The sequence below is a fragment of the Lytechinus pictus genome, chromosome 5 (assembly GCF_037042905.1).
Source record: "Lytechinus pictus isolate F3 Inbred chromosome 5, Lp3.0, whole genome shotgun sequence".
Classification (NCBI taxonomy): Eukaryota; Metazoa; Echinodermata; class Echinoidea; order Temnopleuroida; family Toxopneustidae; genus Lytechinus; species Lytechinus pictus.
In genome coordinates this window covers 28,146,498-28,163,657 of record NC_087249.1, presented here as the reverse complement: position 1 = coordinate 28,163,657, position 17,160 = coordinate 28,146,498, and the positions used below count along the sequence as shown (strand labels likewise).

The 17,160-nt window shown below is 37.3% G+C and overlaps 2 protein-coding genes across 3 annotated transcripts in view; one reads left to right on the top strand and one right to left on the bottom strand.

Annotated features, from left to right (window-relative positions):
* LOC129262170 (nucleotide triphosphate diphosphatase NUDT15-like) overlaps positions 1 to 2,114 on the bottom strand; it is a 9,244-nt gene extending 7,130 nt beyond the window's left edge. Inside the window, exon 1 of the mRNA XM_064100166.1 lies at positions 1,990 to 2,114. Within this exon, the coding sequence (XP_063956236.1) occupies positions 1,990 to 2,059 (70 nt within the window). The 5' untranslated portion in view covers positions 2,060 to 2,114. The remainder of the gene's footprint in view (positions 1 to 1,989) is intronic.
* LOC129262172 (zinc finger protein 474-like) lies at positions 2,088 to 17,160 on the top strand. 2 transcript variants are annotated; one of them, XM_064100164.1, is made up of 4 exons: positions 2,088 to 2,198; positions 10,189 to 11,696; positions 12,081 to 12,276; positions 13,071 to 17,160. In XM_064100164.1, the coding sequence occupies exons 2-4, from the start codon at positions 10,305 to 10,307 to the stop codon at positions 13,238 to 13,240; spliced, it is 1,758 nt and encodes a 585-aa protein (XP_063956234.1). In that variant the 5' UTR covers positions 2,088 to 2,198; positions 10,189 to 10,304; the 3' UTR covers positions 13,241 to 17,160. The 2 variants fall into 2 exon arrangements, with proteins under 2 accessions (XP_063956234.1, XP_063956235.1); XM_064100165.1 differs by having other exon boundaries at positions 2,107 to 2,198; positions 10,189 to 11,599.

The following is a 17,160-nucleotide window of genomic DNA, read 5'->3' as shown; positions in this document are numbered from 1 at the left end:
TGCGTTTCTCGATAGCTAATAATCATTGCCCAGCTCTGACCAAACATGTTCAATCTTTTGTCATTGTTGTTATTTTTCAGTATTTGTCACCTGAGGCAGATAAAGAAAGGAAATTAACTTTCCGACGTTGTGACACATAGGAGGAAAGTGGAATTTCTTTTCGGTATCCAACGCAAGGTGTTCCTTTTGTGTTTCTTACGTAACTGCGTATTTCGAGTTTTCTCGTTGCGCTAACAAGCATATCTTTTCCATTCTCGGCTCAGCATTATTAGCTCGACTTCCCACCCCCCCTTTTTTTTTGTTCTTACGGCTTTCCCCTCACCCCCCCCCCCCCCCCGCCCCTGGTCAAACTTGCATTACTTAGTATTCAGGAGCAAGGAGCAAGGGAGTGCGCCCTCGCTCGGTACCCTGGGACGCAACCACGTTTCCTCCATGAACTAATATGGGGGTTTTTCGTGGCCTCCGAGTACTAGTGTCTCGTACACTAGTCAGGTACTGGGCGCCTTGCATCCTCCTTATTCGTTTCCTGTCGCATTGTTATTCTTTTGATTAAATCTAGGTCTTTTGGATACCTACTTTTGAAAAAGTACGTATTAAGCAGCTTTTGGTTCTACTCATTACTTTGTTTCTTGAAATTTCTCACTCTGCTTACTGTTACAGTATGTATGTCAGTCTTTCGACTGATTTCTTTTTATTAATTTTGTCTAATTTTCTTGCTCTCATGAGCTAACTTTCAGAAACATGGTCCGCCAAGCAAGACTCCATCTCCGATCCGCATCTACGCAGCCTAGCCGCTGATGTTCTTCCATCCCTACTCATGTCTGCCAAAGCTTCATCTACCACATCAAAATACAAATCCCGTTGGGACAAATGGGTCCAGTGGGCGAGCTCCAAATCTCTACCCACATTTCCAGTCCAAGCGTACCACCTCTGTCTATACCTTTCCCATCTGTCTTCCGTTAGCGGAGCCAAGACTCTAGCAGATTCCCTCGTCGCGTCAGTGAAATGGGCGCACAGTCTCGCAGGCCTTCCTTCACCCACAGATGACCCTATGGTAAAAACAGCAGTGCAGGGGTATAACCGGACTCATTCTTCCCCTGTTTGTCGTAAGGAGCCTGTTACACCAGAAATCCTGTCCCATCTTCGCGCATCACACGGTCAGCTCAATGCATCTTTAGCTGATCTACGCATTTTGTTTATATGCTTCATTTCTTATGCTGGATTCCTACGCTTCGACGACCTTAGCAGGATAAGAAGGAAGGACTGCACTCTTCATCATGACAGGCTAGTCCTACACTTACCCTCTTCTAAAACCGATCAATTCCGCCAAGGCAGAGATGTTACCATTGCTAGGACATCCAACCCGACCTGTCCCGTCATTATAGCCGAGCGATATTTCGCAGCTTTAGGCGATCCTCCTCATTCTCACCTACCAGTGATTCGCAGGCTTGCTCGTTCCAAACGCGGTCTAGTCGCCACTTCTCACGGCCTAAGTTACACCAGAACTCGCGAGATTGTCCTGGAGGCGTTGAAGCCCCTTGTTCCCGACGTCTCTAAGTTCGGTTTGCACAGTCTCCGGTCGGGTGGAGCTTCATCCGCTAGTAACAATCGAGTTTCTCCCTTTCTGATTTCACAACATGGTCGTTGGAAGTCAGACAAAGCCAGGGACACATACATAAAATCGGACGCAACGTCAAATCTTCTTCCTTCACAATCCCTCGGGATTTAAGCTTCAAATCCCAATACTTTATCATTGTTGTCGAGTTAATTTTCTTGGCTGTGTTTTTGCTTATGCATACTTTGCAATGTTCATATCATTCTGAACAAATATGAGTCTATTGAATAAACAGCGAGCTAATAATCATTGCCCAGCTCTGACCAAACATGTTCAATCTTTTGTCATTGTTGTTATTTTTCAGTATTTGTCACCTGAGGCAGATAAAGAAAGGAAATTAACTTTCCGACGTTGTGACACATAGGAGGAAAGTGTCTTGCTTGTTACAAAAACTCCAACGCCAATTCCTGGTCTCTTCACGTGTTTCTCCATGGGCGCTGCCATTTTTGTTTTATGAACTTGAGCTGGCGCTAGACTCGTATTTGGAAATCGTCGTGGAACTTTTAGCTTTGTGTACGGTTTCTATGGTGAAATTCTGCTAATGAAAACACCGGTGTTGGTTTCACTTGTCATCCAATTTCAGGTTTGTTTACTTCTTTTTTTAGCTTGGTAAAATGTAATCATGCATAGTTCCGTAAGTTGATTCCCATTAACCTTAAGTTAGGGTTTTGCAATAGGCCCCTACGGATTTTGTCAGTCGATCGTCAACGCAGGCTGCCTGGCTCAGCTCAGCTCAGGCAGCCTCAGCGTCGGTTCGGTAGTGCATGCTGCAACTGCTCTCCCATTGAACCCCTGGCTGAACAGTATGCAGTAGTTGGCAGGGCCGAGGCTGAGGCCTAAGCATGGCATATTTGAATTGTTGAACATGCTAAACAATATTTCCCAATATGGTTAATGTCAGTTGTCAGTACTTTAGATCTAGATTGTTAAATAAAAGTTAGGAAATCATTATTTTTGCGGGATGTGTGTGTGCCTGAGTTTGTGAGAGAGGGAGAGAAGATTAACCTTTGGCTTAACTGAGCCTTAGGCCGGGTGTTGCAAGAAAATATTTGCAATCGCCAATTTCAGGTGCAAATTTTGCAAATGATAGACTCTAAAGCAAAGTTTTAAAAAACCTAGACATAAAGCAAATTAATGTTGAAGGACAAGGGGAGCAGACCATCAATCAATTGCAAATATTTGTAATGAAAATGAGATCAATTTACTTAGTTTATGACTTCAAATTGACTTGTGATCAATTGCAAGTTTCTTGCAACACCCCATAAGACCATTGTAGAGCTTAAAGGAGAATGAAACCCTTGAAACCAGCTGAATTCATATCAAAGAGAAAAATCAAAGAAACATTGTTGAAAGTTTGAGGAAGATTGAATGAATAATAAGAAAGTTATGAGCATTTGAATGTTGAGATCACTAATGCCATGTAGATCCTCCCATTGGCAGTGCGACCAAGATCTGTGATGTCACACACGTACAACTCCCTCATTACTTTAGTACTTATTTCACTTATATTCTCACTTTTATAGAGATTATCACAAGGTGAGGTGTTCTCTTCATGAGAGGACAAGTACAGAGGTTTCACAACATTATATCATTGATGAATCGTTTGTCATATGATTAGAATGAGCAAAAAGAGATGTTTTGGGGTATATTTTCAGTGTCCAAAAGGGGAGAGTTGTTCATCTGTGACATCATAGATGTTGGTCGCAGTGCCAATGGGAGGATCTCCATAGCATTAGTGATCTCGACATTCAAATGCTAATAACTCTTCTATTGCTAGTCCTATTTCACTCAAACTTTTGTTGATCATATTCTTTGATTTTTCTGCTTTCACAAAAGCTAACTTGCTCCAAGAGTTTCATTCTCCTTTAATTTTAACTCTTTCTGAAATGGAGACCTAAAGCTGCACTGAAATTGTTCAAGTCAAGTGTTGGCATAAAATAATTAGAGCCCTTAATTCTGTGTCCTTTTTTTTTAAATCATACCTTGGGCTTAGACATAGTGTCTGACTGTTTTACATTTGGTTTCCTTTTATTATTATATTTTAGTTATTTGCAGTTCCACCTTTGATATTTCAGTTTTGTTTACATTCTTAAAGGGGAATCCAACCCAATTAAAAACTTGTTTTATAAGAAAAAGATAAATTAGACAAGTTGATATGTGAAAGTTTGAACAATATTGGACAAACAACAAGAAAGTTATGAATTTTTTAAAACTTGTATATATTGATAATCACTATACTCATGGAAACTTCAAATTGGCCACATATGGGATGTCATAGTGATGTAAGGCAAGGACTACTCTTCCATGTACTCCAATACATATTATGGCTAAAATGTCATTTTTCCGAAAAGTTTTATTTCAAATTATATTTTTCTTTCATGAGCACATTAAACAATATACTACCTGGGTTATATTTAGATTACTGCCCCAGGGAATGGATACTTAGGAGAAAACCACAAACCCTGATAATAAAGTACATGGCCTATGGGAAAGTTGTCCTTGCCCCTTGTCATAATTTACTTACCCAGTTGCCAATTTGAAATCTACATACTATTAGTGATCCCAATTTTAAAGCAGCTATAACTTTCTTATTGCTTGTCCGATTTCTTTCAAATTTTCACCATTCTGTTTAATTTCTTTTTCTCCTTCCCAACACAACATTTTATGGCCAAGGCTGGATTCCCCTTTAATGATTCTGTTTTCATCCATTTCCATTTGACTTAGTTTCAACCAGCTTCTCTAGTCCTTTCCTATTCAGATGTGCTCATTCATTACATTCTCACATAGACCTGATTCTTTTTTCAACATTATAATATAATGTAATCATCCCAAAATGATTGTTCATCTCCATCCTCTATCTCTTATTGGTCATTTTTATTTTGGACTCCCACACTTTTAGTTGGCTCCTCTATTCTATTTTGATTGGTTGATTTTATTTAATATGAATACATGTATGTTAATTCTGTAATATCATTTGAGTTTAACTGAGGCAAAGAAGCCATCTTAGTAAAACAATGCACTACCAGAGTTCATCAAGTTAAGTTCTGTAACTTTCTGCGTTTTCCGAGTTTAGTGCCTCTTCTTCATCTCTGCTTGTTCTGTTTGATGTGTGATTGAGCTTGTGTTATTTCCCCATCTAGACAAAACCCCACAACAGAAAAGGGTGTCAAACTTCCCCCCTTTGAATCTCTTCTATTGAAGTGTGGACAGCATCCACAAGAAAAACAACTTGTTTCACATTTTTTTATTCTTGCAGATGATGACCATTCTCCAGTGGCAGTGAATTCTGATTTTCTTGAAATGTAAAACAAAGTTCAATTTCTCTCTGAACATTTGTCATTGTTGTTACTTATTGTGATTTTATGAAGGGTCTCCTTATTGTCCTTATTGTAGAAAAGAAAGATTGTATCTATAATTCAAACAAAATCCAAAAAGGAATATGGAATGATATTGAGTCTTTCATTTGCATTATATTCTTGTGTATAATTAAAAATAAGTAAAGATTTAAAATGTTTTTTAATCCGATTTTGACAGAATGAAATTTTCAGCGTTATGCTTGTTATATTTTTTCCCTTTTTATTCAAATCATCTTATTTTGGGGAGTGGAAGTGCCCTTTTACTTGATTTAAGCCAAATCTTATCACAAAAATTGGAGAGGATTTGAAATATTGTACCAAAAAAATCAAACTTATTGTTTGGCCAACCTGGATTAAATTAATCCAATGCCATTGAATTAGGCCATGGATGCCCTTTTGTTTGACCTTATAAACATGCCCCTTACATTGGCCTGGGTATATTTTATGCCCTTGTTTTCCTTTTCTCTATTTGTGCTGTAATATAGAAACTTGCCCCAAAGCCCGGGGGGCACTCAGTATATAATGCATAGTGGGTATGTGCCGCGGAGGGGACCCCCATTTTTACACTCAAATTTCCGTTCCAAGGCATAGCATATTTGTATTATTGAGAAAAAGAACAAAGAAAGCCACTCCAAAGCATAGCATTTTCTTCTTATCGTGAAAAAAGAAGAAAGAAATCCGCTCCAAAGCTTCGCATATTTTCCGTTACGCCGTTCCGTCCGCATTGATCTGCTACAATGAGCCGCAATTTTGGTGAAAAGCGGCCACAGAGCGCTGTCCGACTATCACCTCTGCGCTAGCTCACCCGGCGCCCGTGCAGCTGGGCTAGCTACATGCACATAGCGTGCCCATTCCATAGGGATGCATACGCACTCACACGCAGGCGACCCGTTCCAAGGACCCCCGTTTTCACAAACATTTGTAGTTCCGAAGCCCGTTCCGAGGACCCTCCTTTTTACAATAAGCCCGCTCCAAGGCCATGTTTTTTGTCTCGCCCGCGGCACATACCTACTACTTTTTTGTACCCCCCCCCCCCCCCGGGCCCCAAAGAAGAATGGCATTGCCTTTAGAATAAAGAAATTAAGTCAATTTCTTAGGGGTCTTCTATTGTTTTCAATTTTTGTCTCACCTGCATAGCAGAGTGAGACTATAGGCGCCGCTTTTCCGACGGCGACGGCGGCGGCGGCGTCAACACCAAATCTTAACCTGAGGTTAAGTTTTTGAAATGACAGCATAACTTAGAAAGTATATGGACCTAGTTCATGAAACTTGGCCATAAGGTTAATCAAGTATTACTGAACATCCTGCCTGAGTTTCATGTCACATGACCAAGGTCAAAGGTCATTTAGGGTCAATGAACTTAGACCATGTTGGGAGAATCAACATCAAAATCTTAACCTAAGGTTAAGTTTTTGAAATGTCATCATAACTTAGAAAATATATGGACCTAGTTCATGAAACTTATACATAAGGTTAATCAAGTATCACTGAACATCCTGCATGAGTTTCACGTCACATGACCAAGGTCAAAGGTCATTTAGGGTCAATGAACTTTGGCCGAATTGGGGGTATCTGTTGAATTACCATCATAACTTTGAAAGTTTATGGATCTGATTCATGAAACTTGGACATAATAGTAATCAAGTATTACTGAACATCCTGTGCAAGTTTCAGGTCACATGATCAAGGTCAAAGGTCATTTAGGGTCAATGAACTTTGGCCAAATTGGGGTATTTGTTGAATTACAGCCATAAATTTGAAAGTGTGTTGGTCTAGTTCATAAAACTTGGACATAATAGTAATCAAGTATCACTGAACATCCTGTGCGAGTTTCAGGTCACATGATCAAGGTCAAAGGTCATGTAAGGTCAAAGAACTTTGGCCACGTTGGGGGTATTTGTTGAATTGCCATCATATCTCTATAAGTGTATTGGTCTAGTTCATAAAACGTGGAAATAAGAGTAACCAAGTATCACTGAGCATCTTGTGCGAGTTATAGTAGTTTTCAAAATCAGCACTGCTGCTATATTGAATCGCGTGATGCAGGTGAGACGGCCAGAGGCATTCCACTTGTTACAATATGTAACACAACTGAGTGTGTTTCAAAATTCAAATTTTTATCAATTATAAGTAAGGAAGAAAAACATTCTAAAGAATAAAATTAACTTTTTAAAAGCAATTTATGAAATATTTCCCTTCATAGTTTTTCCTGTTAGAACAGGTATTGCTGGTATCTGTCTATAAGGACTTCCTACATTTCTTGCATGGTGTCTTTATAGTTGTATGTTAGTTTTACTTTAAATTAATGGAAATATGAGAAGACAAAGAAGAATGAGAAGATGATGTGGAGGAAAAGAACAGCAAGATAGGAATACAATTTTTTTAGTGGTGAAAGAAAAATGTGGAGTAATATGGGGAAATGTACAACAGTAACAAAATGTTAATTGAAATTCCTTGCTGGTTGGTTTCATCCGCACTCAGTCATTAACATACCCCAAGTCCAAGAGTTCATGAAAGTGTAAATTACCCCTAAAATTTGGGAAAAGTACTATGATCAATAGGTGTAGATCAAATGTGTATATTTCAGAGCTAACTGGTGGGGAGAAATGTAGTATGTTGGTATTTCTTGTGGTTTGTATCCTCTTGGTCTACAAGTAGAAGTACAGAAGATTTGTTACTCCAGATGGTCTAAATTTTTAGAAAATTTAACTCACTTGGTCTATTATCAACTTGGTCTAAATTACCGGCGTTACTTTCACTTGGTCTAACTGTCAGTCTAATTGATGTCCAGATGGTCTGATTATCACTTTATCTACCCTATTATTTTGCACTGTTATGAAAATTTGCTTAAAGGGGAATCCAGCCTTGGCCATTAAATGTTGTGTTGGGAAGGAGAACAATAAATTAAACGGAATGGTGAAAGTTTGAAAGAAATCGGACAAGCAATAAGAAAGTTATAGCTGCTTTGAAATTGAGATCACTAATACTATGTAGATTTCAAATTGGCAACTGGGTAAGTAAATTATGACAAGGGGCAAGGACAACTTTCTCGTATATTGTTTTATGTCCTCATGAAAGAAAAATAACATTTGAAATAAAACTTTTTGGAAAAATGAAATTTTAGCCATAATATGTATTGGAGTACATGGAAGAGTAGTCCTTGCCTTACATCACTATGACATCCCATATGCGGCCAATTTGAAGTCTCCATGGGTATAGTGATTACCAATATTTACAACTTTTAAAAAATCATAACTTTCTTGTTGTTTGTCCAATATTGTTCAAACTTTCACCTATCAACTTGTCTGATTTTTCTTTACCATATAAAAACAAGTTTTTATTTGGGTTGGATTCCCCTTTAAAGGGGTATGAAACCTTTGGAACAAATAGGCTTTTGACGAAACAGAAAAATCAAAGAATAAGAACAAAGAAAGTTTGAGAAAATTCAGACAAATAATGAGAAAATCACTAATGCTGTGGAGATCCTCCCATTGGCAATGCGACAAGGATGTGTGATGTCACATGTGAACAACTTTCCCTTTGATGGACTATAAAATACCCCTAAAATGTCTCTTTTTGCTTTTCCTTAAGGTGATACAAACTCTTTATCCATGATGTATTTTTTTTTAATCTGTATTACATGCCCTCCTATAGAAAGAACACATGATCTACTGATAGATGTGATAAAAGAGGCAATTTAAGTGAAATATATACTAAAGTAATGGGGAGAGTTGTTTACAAGTGACATCACACATCTTTGTTGCATTGCCAATGTGAGGATCTCCATAGCATTAGCGATCGCAATATTCAAATGCTCATAACTCTCTCATTATTTGTCAGATTTTTCTCAAACTTTCGTTGATCTGTTTCTTGAATTTTTCTGTTTTCACACAAGCTAGCTTGTTCCAAAGGTTTCATTCTCCTTTAATAAACTCATATAATACTATTGGTGTTTAATAGATAAAATGGATATGGGCTTAGCCTTTCTGGAAATTAGACAAAAGTGGTAAATTGGGTTCAATAATGGCAATGATCGAGACCAAATGGTCAGGAGACGAATTGGTTGTAGAGGAAACAGGATTAAACCATGTGGGATATGAGACTAAAAAGAAAGTGAACAGAAGTGGGTGGAGACCCGGGGGGGGGGGGGCAGTCAAATATATTGCTGTACACACGCGTGACCAAAAAAATGCGTTTAAAGGGTGTGTTTACAGTTTTGGGCGCGGACTGCGCATGCACTCGTTAAGGGTATCAAAACCGCTGATTTAAAAAAAACGGGGTAGTTTTGAAAGACTGGTCAATGGTCAATCAAACATATTTAGGGTATGTTTTTTCAAAGCTTTTTTTTTTTTAGACTAGCCAAACGTGTTAACGGTATGGGTTTTTTCTCCCCGGGGTCATATTCTGGCGACAACTTGTTAAGGGGTTTAGGGGGTTATTTTTCACACAGAGAAAAACCTGTTCAGGGGATGCTTGGAAATAATTTGGTCATGCATGTGTACAGCAATACATTTGACTGCCCCCCCCCCCCCCCAAGTGGAAATTTGTTTTTCTTGACATTGATTTTTGAGCTTCATTTAAATTTGTGGATGACTGATGTTAATTTTCTCAACATCCTGTTTTATTTGAAAAGGCTGGGTTAATGGACTGAGTGTACGAATTGATGGAAAAGATGAATTCAAATGTGAAATAAGGAAGACCAATGTTTGTAGATTTGAAAAAGAAGTAGAAATGTGAAAATGTTAGGAAGAGAGTGGAGAAAAAAAAAATCAGGATTTTAAAAATGTTGTTTCCTAAATCAAGCACAGTAAAAAAAAATGCTCAGTTAAACATTCAATTTTAGATGTGTGTTTTAATAAGTGTTCAGAATTTAATTCTGCATGAAATATGTAGAACTTTGTAAATATATATATTAGTATGACAGTAAGATTGCTCAGGCTTGGTTATTGAGGTTTATATAAAGTTTTGATTGTTGTGATTATCCATCTCCATAATGATTGTGCATTAGATCAAGACTTGCATTATTAATTTTCATTTGTGTAAATGTAGGCCTATATTTTGTTTAATTTGAAATTTTGGGCATAGGCATATAGTCAGTGTATATATAATTGTACAATAGATTTAGAGAGCTATTGTTATCATTTGAACTTATTGAAGGTGTAAATGGTACGTGTATGGCAGAATATTAACTAATGTCTTTCTTTTTTTATTCTTAAGGTTGGAACACCTATGGACCAAGCGAGACTTCACAACATTTGTTTGTGGTATGCAGATAGTTTCTCTGATGTTTGGGGTGAGAAGTTGAAACAAGATGCTTGCTGGATGATTTCCTGATGCCTGGGGCCCTTCGCCCAGTAGCAGTTGTCTGCTACATCTGCGGGAGGGAGTTCGGATCCAAATCCATTGGAATACATGAGCCACAATGCATGAAAAAATGGAAAGCAGAAAATAGCAAGCTTCCTAAGCACCAGCGTAGGCCACTTCCTAGGAAGCCAGAAGTATTCCCTTCAATTGGTGGGACATCATCCCAGGATATAGAGCGGTTTAACCAAGCTGCATTGAAGTCATCACAAGCTCAGTTGCTACCATGTCCAAACTGTGGGCGTACATTCCTGCCAGACAGGTTACCAGTCCATCAGAAGAGTTGTAAGGGTGGCAATGCAATAGACAGGAAGAAATTGGAAAGTGTTGGCAGTGTATCTAGATCATGGTCGGGGCCAGAGACCCAGACACCTAGACCACCCTCTACACAGGAGAGACCTGGAACAGCTACCCTTTCCCGTCCTAGTTCTGTTACCCTTCAACAGAGGAAACACATAACCATCAAACCCGTGAAAACCCCAGTTGAAAGGCAACAGGGCAACACCAAGGGGGGAGTCCGTTTCCAGCCAACACCACCGCCCCAACCTAAATCTCAATCAACATCTACAGCACAAGCTTCTTCACCTAGGAAGCCTCAAACTGTTATCTGCTATATCTGTGGAAGAGAATTTGGAAGCAAATCTATCTCTATCCATGAACCGCAATGCATGCAAAAGTGGAAACTGCAGAACAGTCAACTCCCAAAACACTTGCGCAGACCTCCTCCCAAAAAACCCCAAGGCCTTGGTCAAGGACAAGCCATGGGTGCTGATGCAGAAGCTTATAATGCAATAGCTTCCCAAAGTGCAAGTTCACAGCTTGCTCCTTGCTCAAATTGTGGGAGAACCTTTTCTCTAAACAGGATAGAAAAGCATGAATCCATATGCAGTGTGAAGTCTGGGGCTGCACCGTCACGTGGCAAGACACCATCTGGAGGGAACCACCAAATCAGCACTTCCAAATCTGGGAGTGGAACTCAGAACTTTCAACCATCTCCTCCTTCAAAGCCAAGAACACTTGTCTGTTATATATGTGGCAGAGAATTTGGCTCCAAGTCCTTGCCAATTCATGAACCTCAGTGCTTAGAGAAGTGGAAGGTACAGAATGGCAAGCTTCCCAGGGAACTCCGTAAGCCATTGCCTAGAAAACCAGTTGCTTCTGGAGGATCATCAGGAAATGATGCTGCCTGGGATGCTGCTAAAGCAAACCTTGTGGCCTGCAGGAATTGTGGCCGAACCTTCAATCCTGATAGAATAGAGAAACATCGGTCAGTATGCAGACCGAAAACAGGGACTGTGGTCAGACCAAAAACAGCCACATTGAATATTGGGAAGGAGAACCAGATGAAAAGCTCAAAGCCAAGGGTTGGTGTTAATATTTACTTTAATGAGACCTCAAATCTTGTTCTGTGTAATATTTTATTAGAAAATAAGGGGGTTTCTTCTGTCAACTGAAAAAATGTATTGTAAGTTTTAATGGCCTCTTTTACAATTTGTAATTTGAAATAATCCCATTTAGTTGGGCCCCAAACTTTTGGATGTCAGGTTCTAAGACTATATAAATGTCAGCATTTAACCAAATTTAATTTGACAGCTCTTATATTATATCATTATTCACAATGAAGTTTAAGTTATTTGGCAATTCATGATAAAACAAAAAAGGCATATCTAAAATTTCTAGGTTCATTTTATATCTTTTCAACATTTACTTATAAATGAATAGCAACCCATTTCCTTTCTTTTCTCCAGACTCCGAAGACTCCTATCCCTCGTCGGCCACCTACTGTGGTCTGCTACCTCTGTGGGCGAGAGTTTGGTAGCAAGTCAATATCCATTCATGAACCACAGTGCATCAAGAAGTGGCACATTGAGAATGATAAGCTACCCAAGAAGCTACGCAGGCCTGAACCAGTTAAGCCTGTTGTAACAGTCATCCCTACTACAGGTAAGTGTCCAAATGTGTCTAAGCATCTGTCTGAAGCAACTAGGTAGACCGTAGTGCTGTTCTATGACAAGATGGCTTTGAATATTAAAGTGGGGTAACAGATTAGTGGAATTAATTCAATGTCCCAAGGCTGAATCCAGGATCATACCTAGCTTGCACAGAGGCAATTAAGGACAATCATCCTCTTCTTTCTTGGTTGGGCAAAATATTGAAGATTCATTCGTCCCATAGTTTCTAAGAGCTTTGCTTGGAGGCTGATCTTGTAAACCTGCCCTTTGGCAAAGCTGATATCGTCCAAGGTTATAGATTATACATGTATATGTGAATTGAATCATTGTCTGGCTAATGGTCCTTTGTTATTTCTTTGACTGGTTAAACAACTGCTAAATGGGTGATTTCAAGTTTGGTGTTGGTGCTAGGTTAATTTAAATGTCAGCATAGTACCAGATTTAAGCTGGTAGATCTACAGGGACTAATTTCACTGGGTGTTGAGATGTCAATTATGTGATCTGGATAATTTTTATAAATTCAGGATAGGTTTTGGAGCAAGGGGAAGCAATCTAAATCATACTTCTAACACCAGCACTGACACCGAACTTAAAATCACCCAATGAAAGTACACACTCTATTTATCATAATACAGGTGTCAGTAAAAAGTTTGGTTTTGATAATCTGTTAATGATGGAGCTCTGTGAGTGTACTTTTGATTCATGATATTACCAGCAACCTTATTCATGAGAATACAGTATTTTCTCTCCCTCCCTCTCACTAATTATCTGTCTCCTTGACCCCAGGGAACAAGAGCGGCGACTATAATCTTGATGCCTTGAATGATGCAGCATGGAAAGCCTCACAAGCAAACCTTGCGCCTTGTGGCAACTGTGGCCGCACCTTCCTACCAGATAGATTATTAGTCCACCAGAGATCCTGCAAGCCTAAGAAACAAAGTCTTGAAGCACCTTGAAGGAATCACGTTGACAATGTAAGTTAGTCACCTTGCCTCTGAGCCACTGATGATGGTAAAATAATATTAAAATAGGACTGTCAAGAATGTTAGTCCTATCAAGTATTTATATAATATTGACTGGTCTTGAGGGGAACATCAAATATATTGCCAGCAAAAGAATCATATTGGCCCGAGTCTTTAGACGAGGGCAATATGGGTCTTTTAAGGGCAATATATTTTATGTTCCCCGAAAGAAGGGCAGTCAATATTTTTATTATCATCCAAATCAGATATCTAGAGCAAAAATCATGATAACAGTGATTCTTTTAAGAATAGAGTTCTGTTGTGTCATGATAATATCAGTGTCTAGGCTCTGCACTTTACCATTATGACGTACTTGCAAGCGCCCAGATCCAGCGTTGTCTTTATTATGACGTAGATCGTTGGTGCGCGGAACATTATGAAGCGTATCACTTCATTCGCATCCTCAAAGGCCCGGATGTGAGACCAGGGAAAATACAAAGGTATATTTTGCGTCGTCTCTGCATGCAAAGTCAATACGCGCATTGAGACCGAGGAAAATACAAACAATATACCTATCCCTTCCTGATGATAATAAAATACAGGGAAATACGGTTTTGTAAATGACCAGCTCAGATGTCTGATACGGGTGATAATGGTAGATATTTCAAACTATTTGAGAGAGATATTCTCCCTTTAGAGCCTACAAAATGGTGTTAAACTGACCTATTTCTTGTTCTTGAGAGTTGAGACCCCATTAGTCTGATTACATGGAAGTTTGAAAGCTTTTTTTTCTTCAAAATTCAAAAAATCGTCGGCACTGGGCAAGTACATTTATTCTACAAGGGAGGTGTCATCTGCAAGATGAGCTTATTTGACACTCCATCTATTGGAACAGGCTGGGAATAACCACAATAATTTTTTTTTACTTTACAGAAGTATAAGACAAACTTTAATAGACCTTGGCTTTGTTATATAACCAGATTTGAAAATATTTGCCTGCGTGATTATGCTTTATTTGCATTCAGATTCCTGACAGTTTTGTGTCCAATGTGTCCATGTCTCCATGCATAGGTGTCCATATTTCAAGGGGAGGGGTTGAATCTCGATATAGAGGCTACTTTGCACGTTTTTATTCATTCCAAATTACTGTGTGTATTTGAACCTATTTCTAATTCATGGGTCATTTTTCTGAAATTACTGGGAGTATTTTGGACATTTCAGAGGCTAAAATGCCCTTGCTGGGATATCTCATTGTTTTGAAGAATACATTTGATTCAATGTTGCCTGCTTTGATATACAAGTATAGAATAAATACCTCTTTCCCCATACTTTTGGAGTTATGCAAATTTTATCTAATACCACTAAGTTGTAAATTTTTGGTGTGAGTGATATTGATTTGATATTGTTACTTTGTCAAACTACAATATCTTTCTTTAAACAACTTTCAATCTTCGTTTAACTCAATATGATATGACAGCTCTTACGTTTAAGAATGTATTCAAAAGAAGTAGAACCGTTCATTCAAAATGTTTTGCCTTTGAATGGAATGACACAAAATTAAAACTTAATTGAGGAATGTTTCTTTTCTCCAAATTTTTGTTATGTTTCTGTGAAAAATCAAAATGTAAATATATGTGAATACAGATAGATTTATATTGTAATTAAGGTTTGTGTTTGTGTGATAGTATAGTGTGTTGTATTTTGTCTGCAGAACTATTTTTTCTACATCTCAGGTTTGGAACTTGTGAAACCAATTAAGAGAGTAATAATGTATAGCATACCTCATATATTGGAACATAGAAGAGTATTGGACAATATTATGAGATTTAGGTTTTAACTGAGAAATCAAAGCTTGTCATGATCCCATGCTTGGGGCATATTCTATGTATTAAAAAATGAATCAGTAGATGTATTTTCCTTGCATTTTTTTTAATCAATCTTTATTTTTATCCTACCTATTCAGCAACATTGACAGGAGTGATATATATCTTATTTAAAGATATTTAAAATTAATAAGCATACTACATGTAGTACTACTTCAACAAGTACTAGAAAAAAAATTATTTATGGAAGATGCATCAACTTTATCCACATAAATTTTGGGATCAAGCAATACCTGTTTCAAAACTTATTTGAAGCTTTGGTAACTCTGAAGATCATTCATTTTCAAACTTTGAAAACATTTTCAGATGAAATTTAAAAGTATGTTATAAAACACATGTTGTTTGAAAAACATGTTCAAACATTCAATATCATTTGTTTGTAAATTTAACAATTAAAATATCTTGTCTCTTGTATTTATAAAAGTGTGGACAATGAAAGGAATTTCATGTTTTCTCTTTAGTATTAAAATACAAAAAAAAAAAAAAACGTCAGGATGCAATAGCTATTTACAATCACTAAATTTGTGAGAATACTCAAAAAGCCTTTATTTAGCAAAAATAGGAACTTTGCAGAGAAAATAATCTAAATCTGATCAACAGTCAATACACTTTTATGAGATAGGAATGCTAGAATTATAGTCTTGTGTAATTCACATTATTATCATTACCAAAGCTTTAAACATACTTAAAGATATTTATGAAATGTGTCCAGTTAATAAGATCGCATGTTCGAACTGAAAAAAATAATTCTGAAAAAAATCTTGGAATCAGCGGAATCTGAAACTTTCATTTACTACTTGCTGGACAGCAAACGGGGTAAAATCCAGCTAGTTCCAAGAGTTTTTTCTGATTCATTTTTCATTTCAAATCTGCGATAGCAGGAAGCCTGGGTGGAAGTCTGTCTTTTCCTTATTCAAACTTCCCTAGCACACATTAATGAAGTCATATTTTTGTGAAGAATAACTAGAATGAGCCCCAAAATATATTTAACAATTAGAGTGATTGTAAAATTAGCATAATTCTTGTGTGTGAAATTTATAGATTACTTTGGTGGACAGTATAGTCTGCATAAGTTGACTTAAAGTCAAATAATCGCCTTAGTCAAACATTTTTTTTCAGGCTGGGGGCCCCGTTACATAGAGCTTAGCAATTGATTATGGAGCAGATTTCTATGATTATTGTTTATTATCAATCATTAAAATCAGTCCCAGAATCAGTCGAATAGCTTTTTGATACGGGGCCCAGATTATTTGAAACATTTATTGACATCTTCAAAGTCAAATTTCGCCTAATTCAATCAGATTGTTTCAGTCCCAAGGTATTTGAATTATGCAGATTCTACTAGAAACGATTCTGAAATTATAAGATTTTCTTCCATATTTGTGAATCACTTTCTATTCACCTTGATAAACACTATGCCATAGATGAAAAAGCTGAATTATATGTATGTGTGCAATTTGATAAGAAATTGAAATTGATAATTATTTTTCTTAATTCATTTACATATGTATTTTAGAGAAAATAATTATTTACATACTGATTTTAGTGTTTACAAGATCAACTGATATGTTTTAGAGATACATTCCAATGAGCATTGGTTTTTATTTGTAGCATACTATTGTGGATGTGTGAAAGGGTTGATGCTATTCCTGTGTAACCTTTATGAGGTTGAAGTGGTTGACATAGTCAGATCTTATTTTGTATTTGTAATGATAAAGTTGATATATTTTAAAATCGAAAATAATTTATTTTGATAGATATCCAAAAAATGCATGTTTATGAAAAATTCCAAATTATAGGCCTTATAGGACTCTATAAATGTCACCAGCTCACACACGATTGTATAAATTTACCTGATTTTGATGAAATAATCTGTCGACTTGATACAAGGAGAGATGATTTCAAGGCCAATACTCCACACTAGAATATGCATTTGAATTTGCTTATTTGGATTTATAGAGAAGGTATTATTTTGCAGTTGAAGAAAATTCACAATAATGTTTTTCTTGAATAAATTATTGATTAATTTTA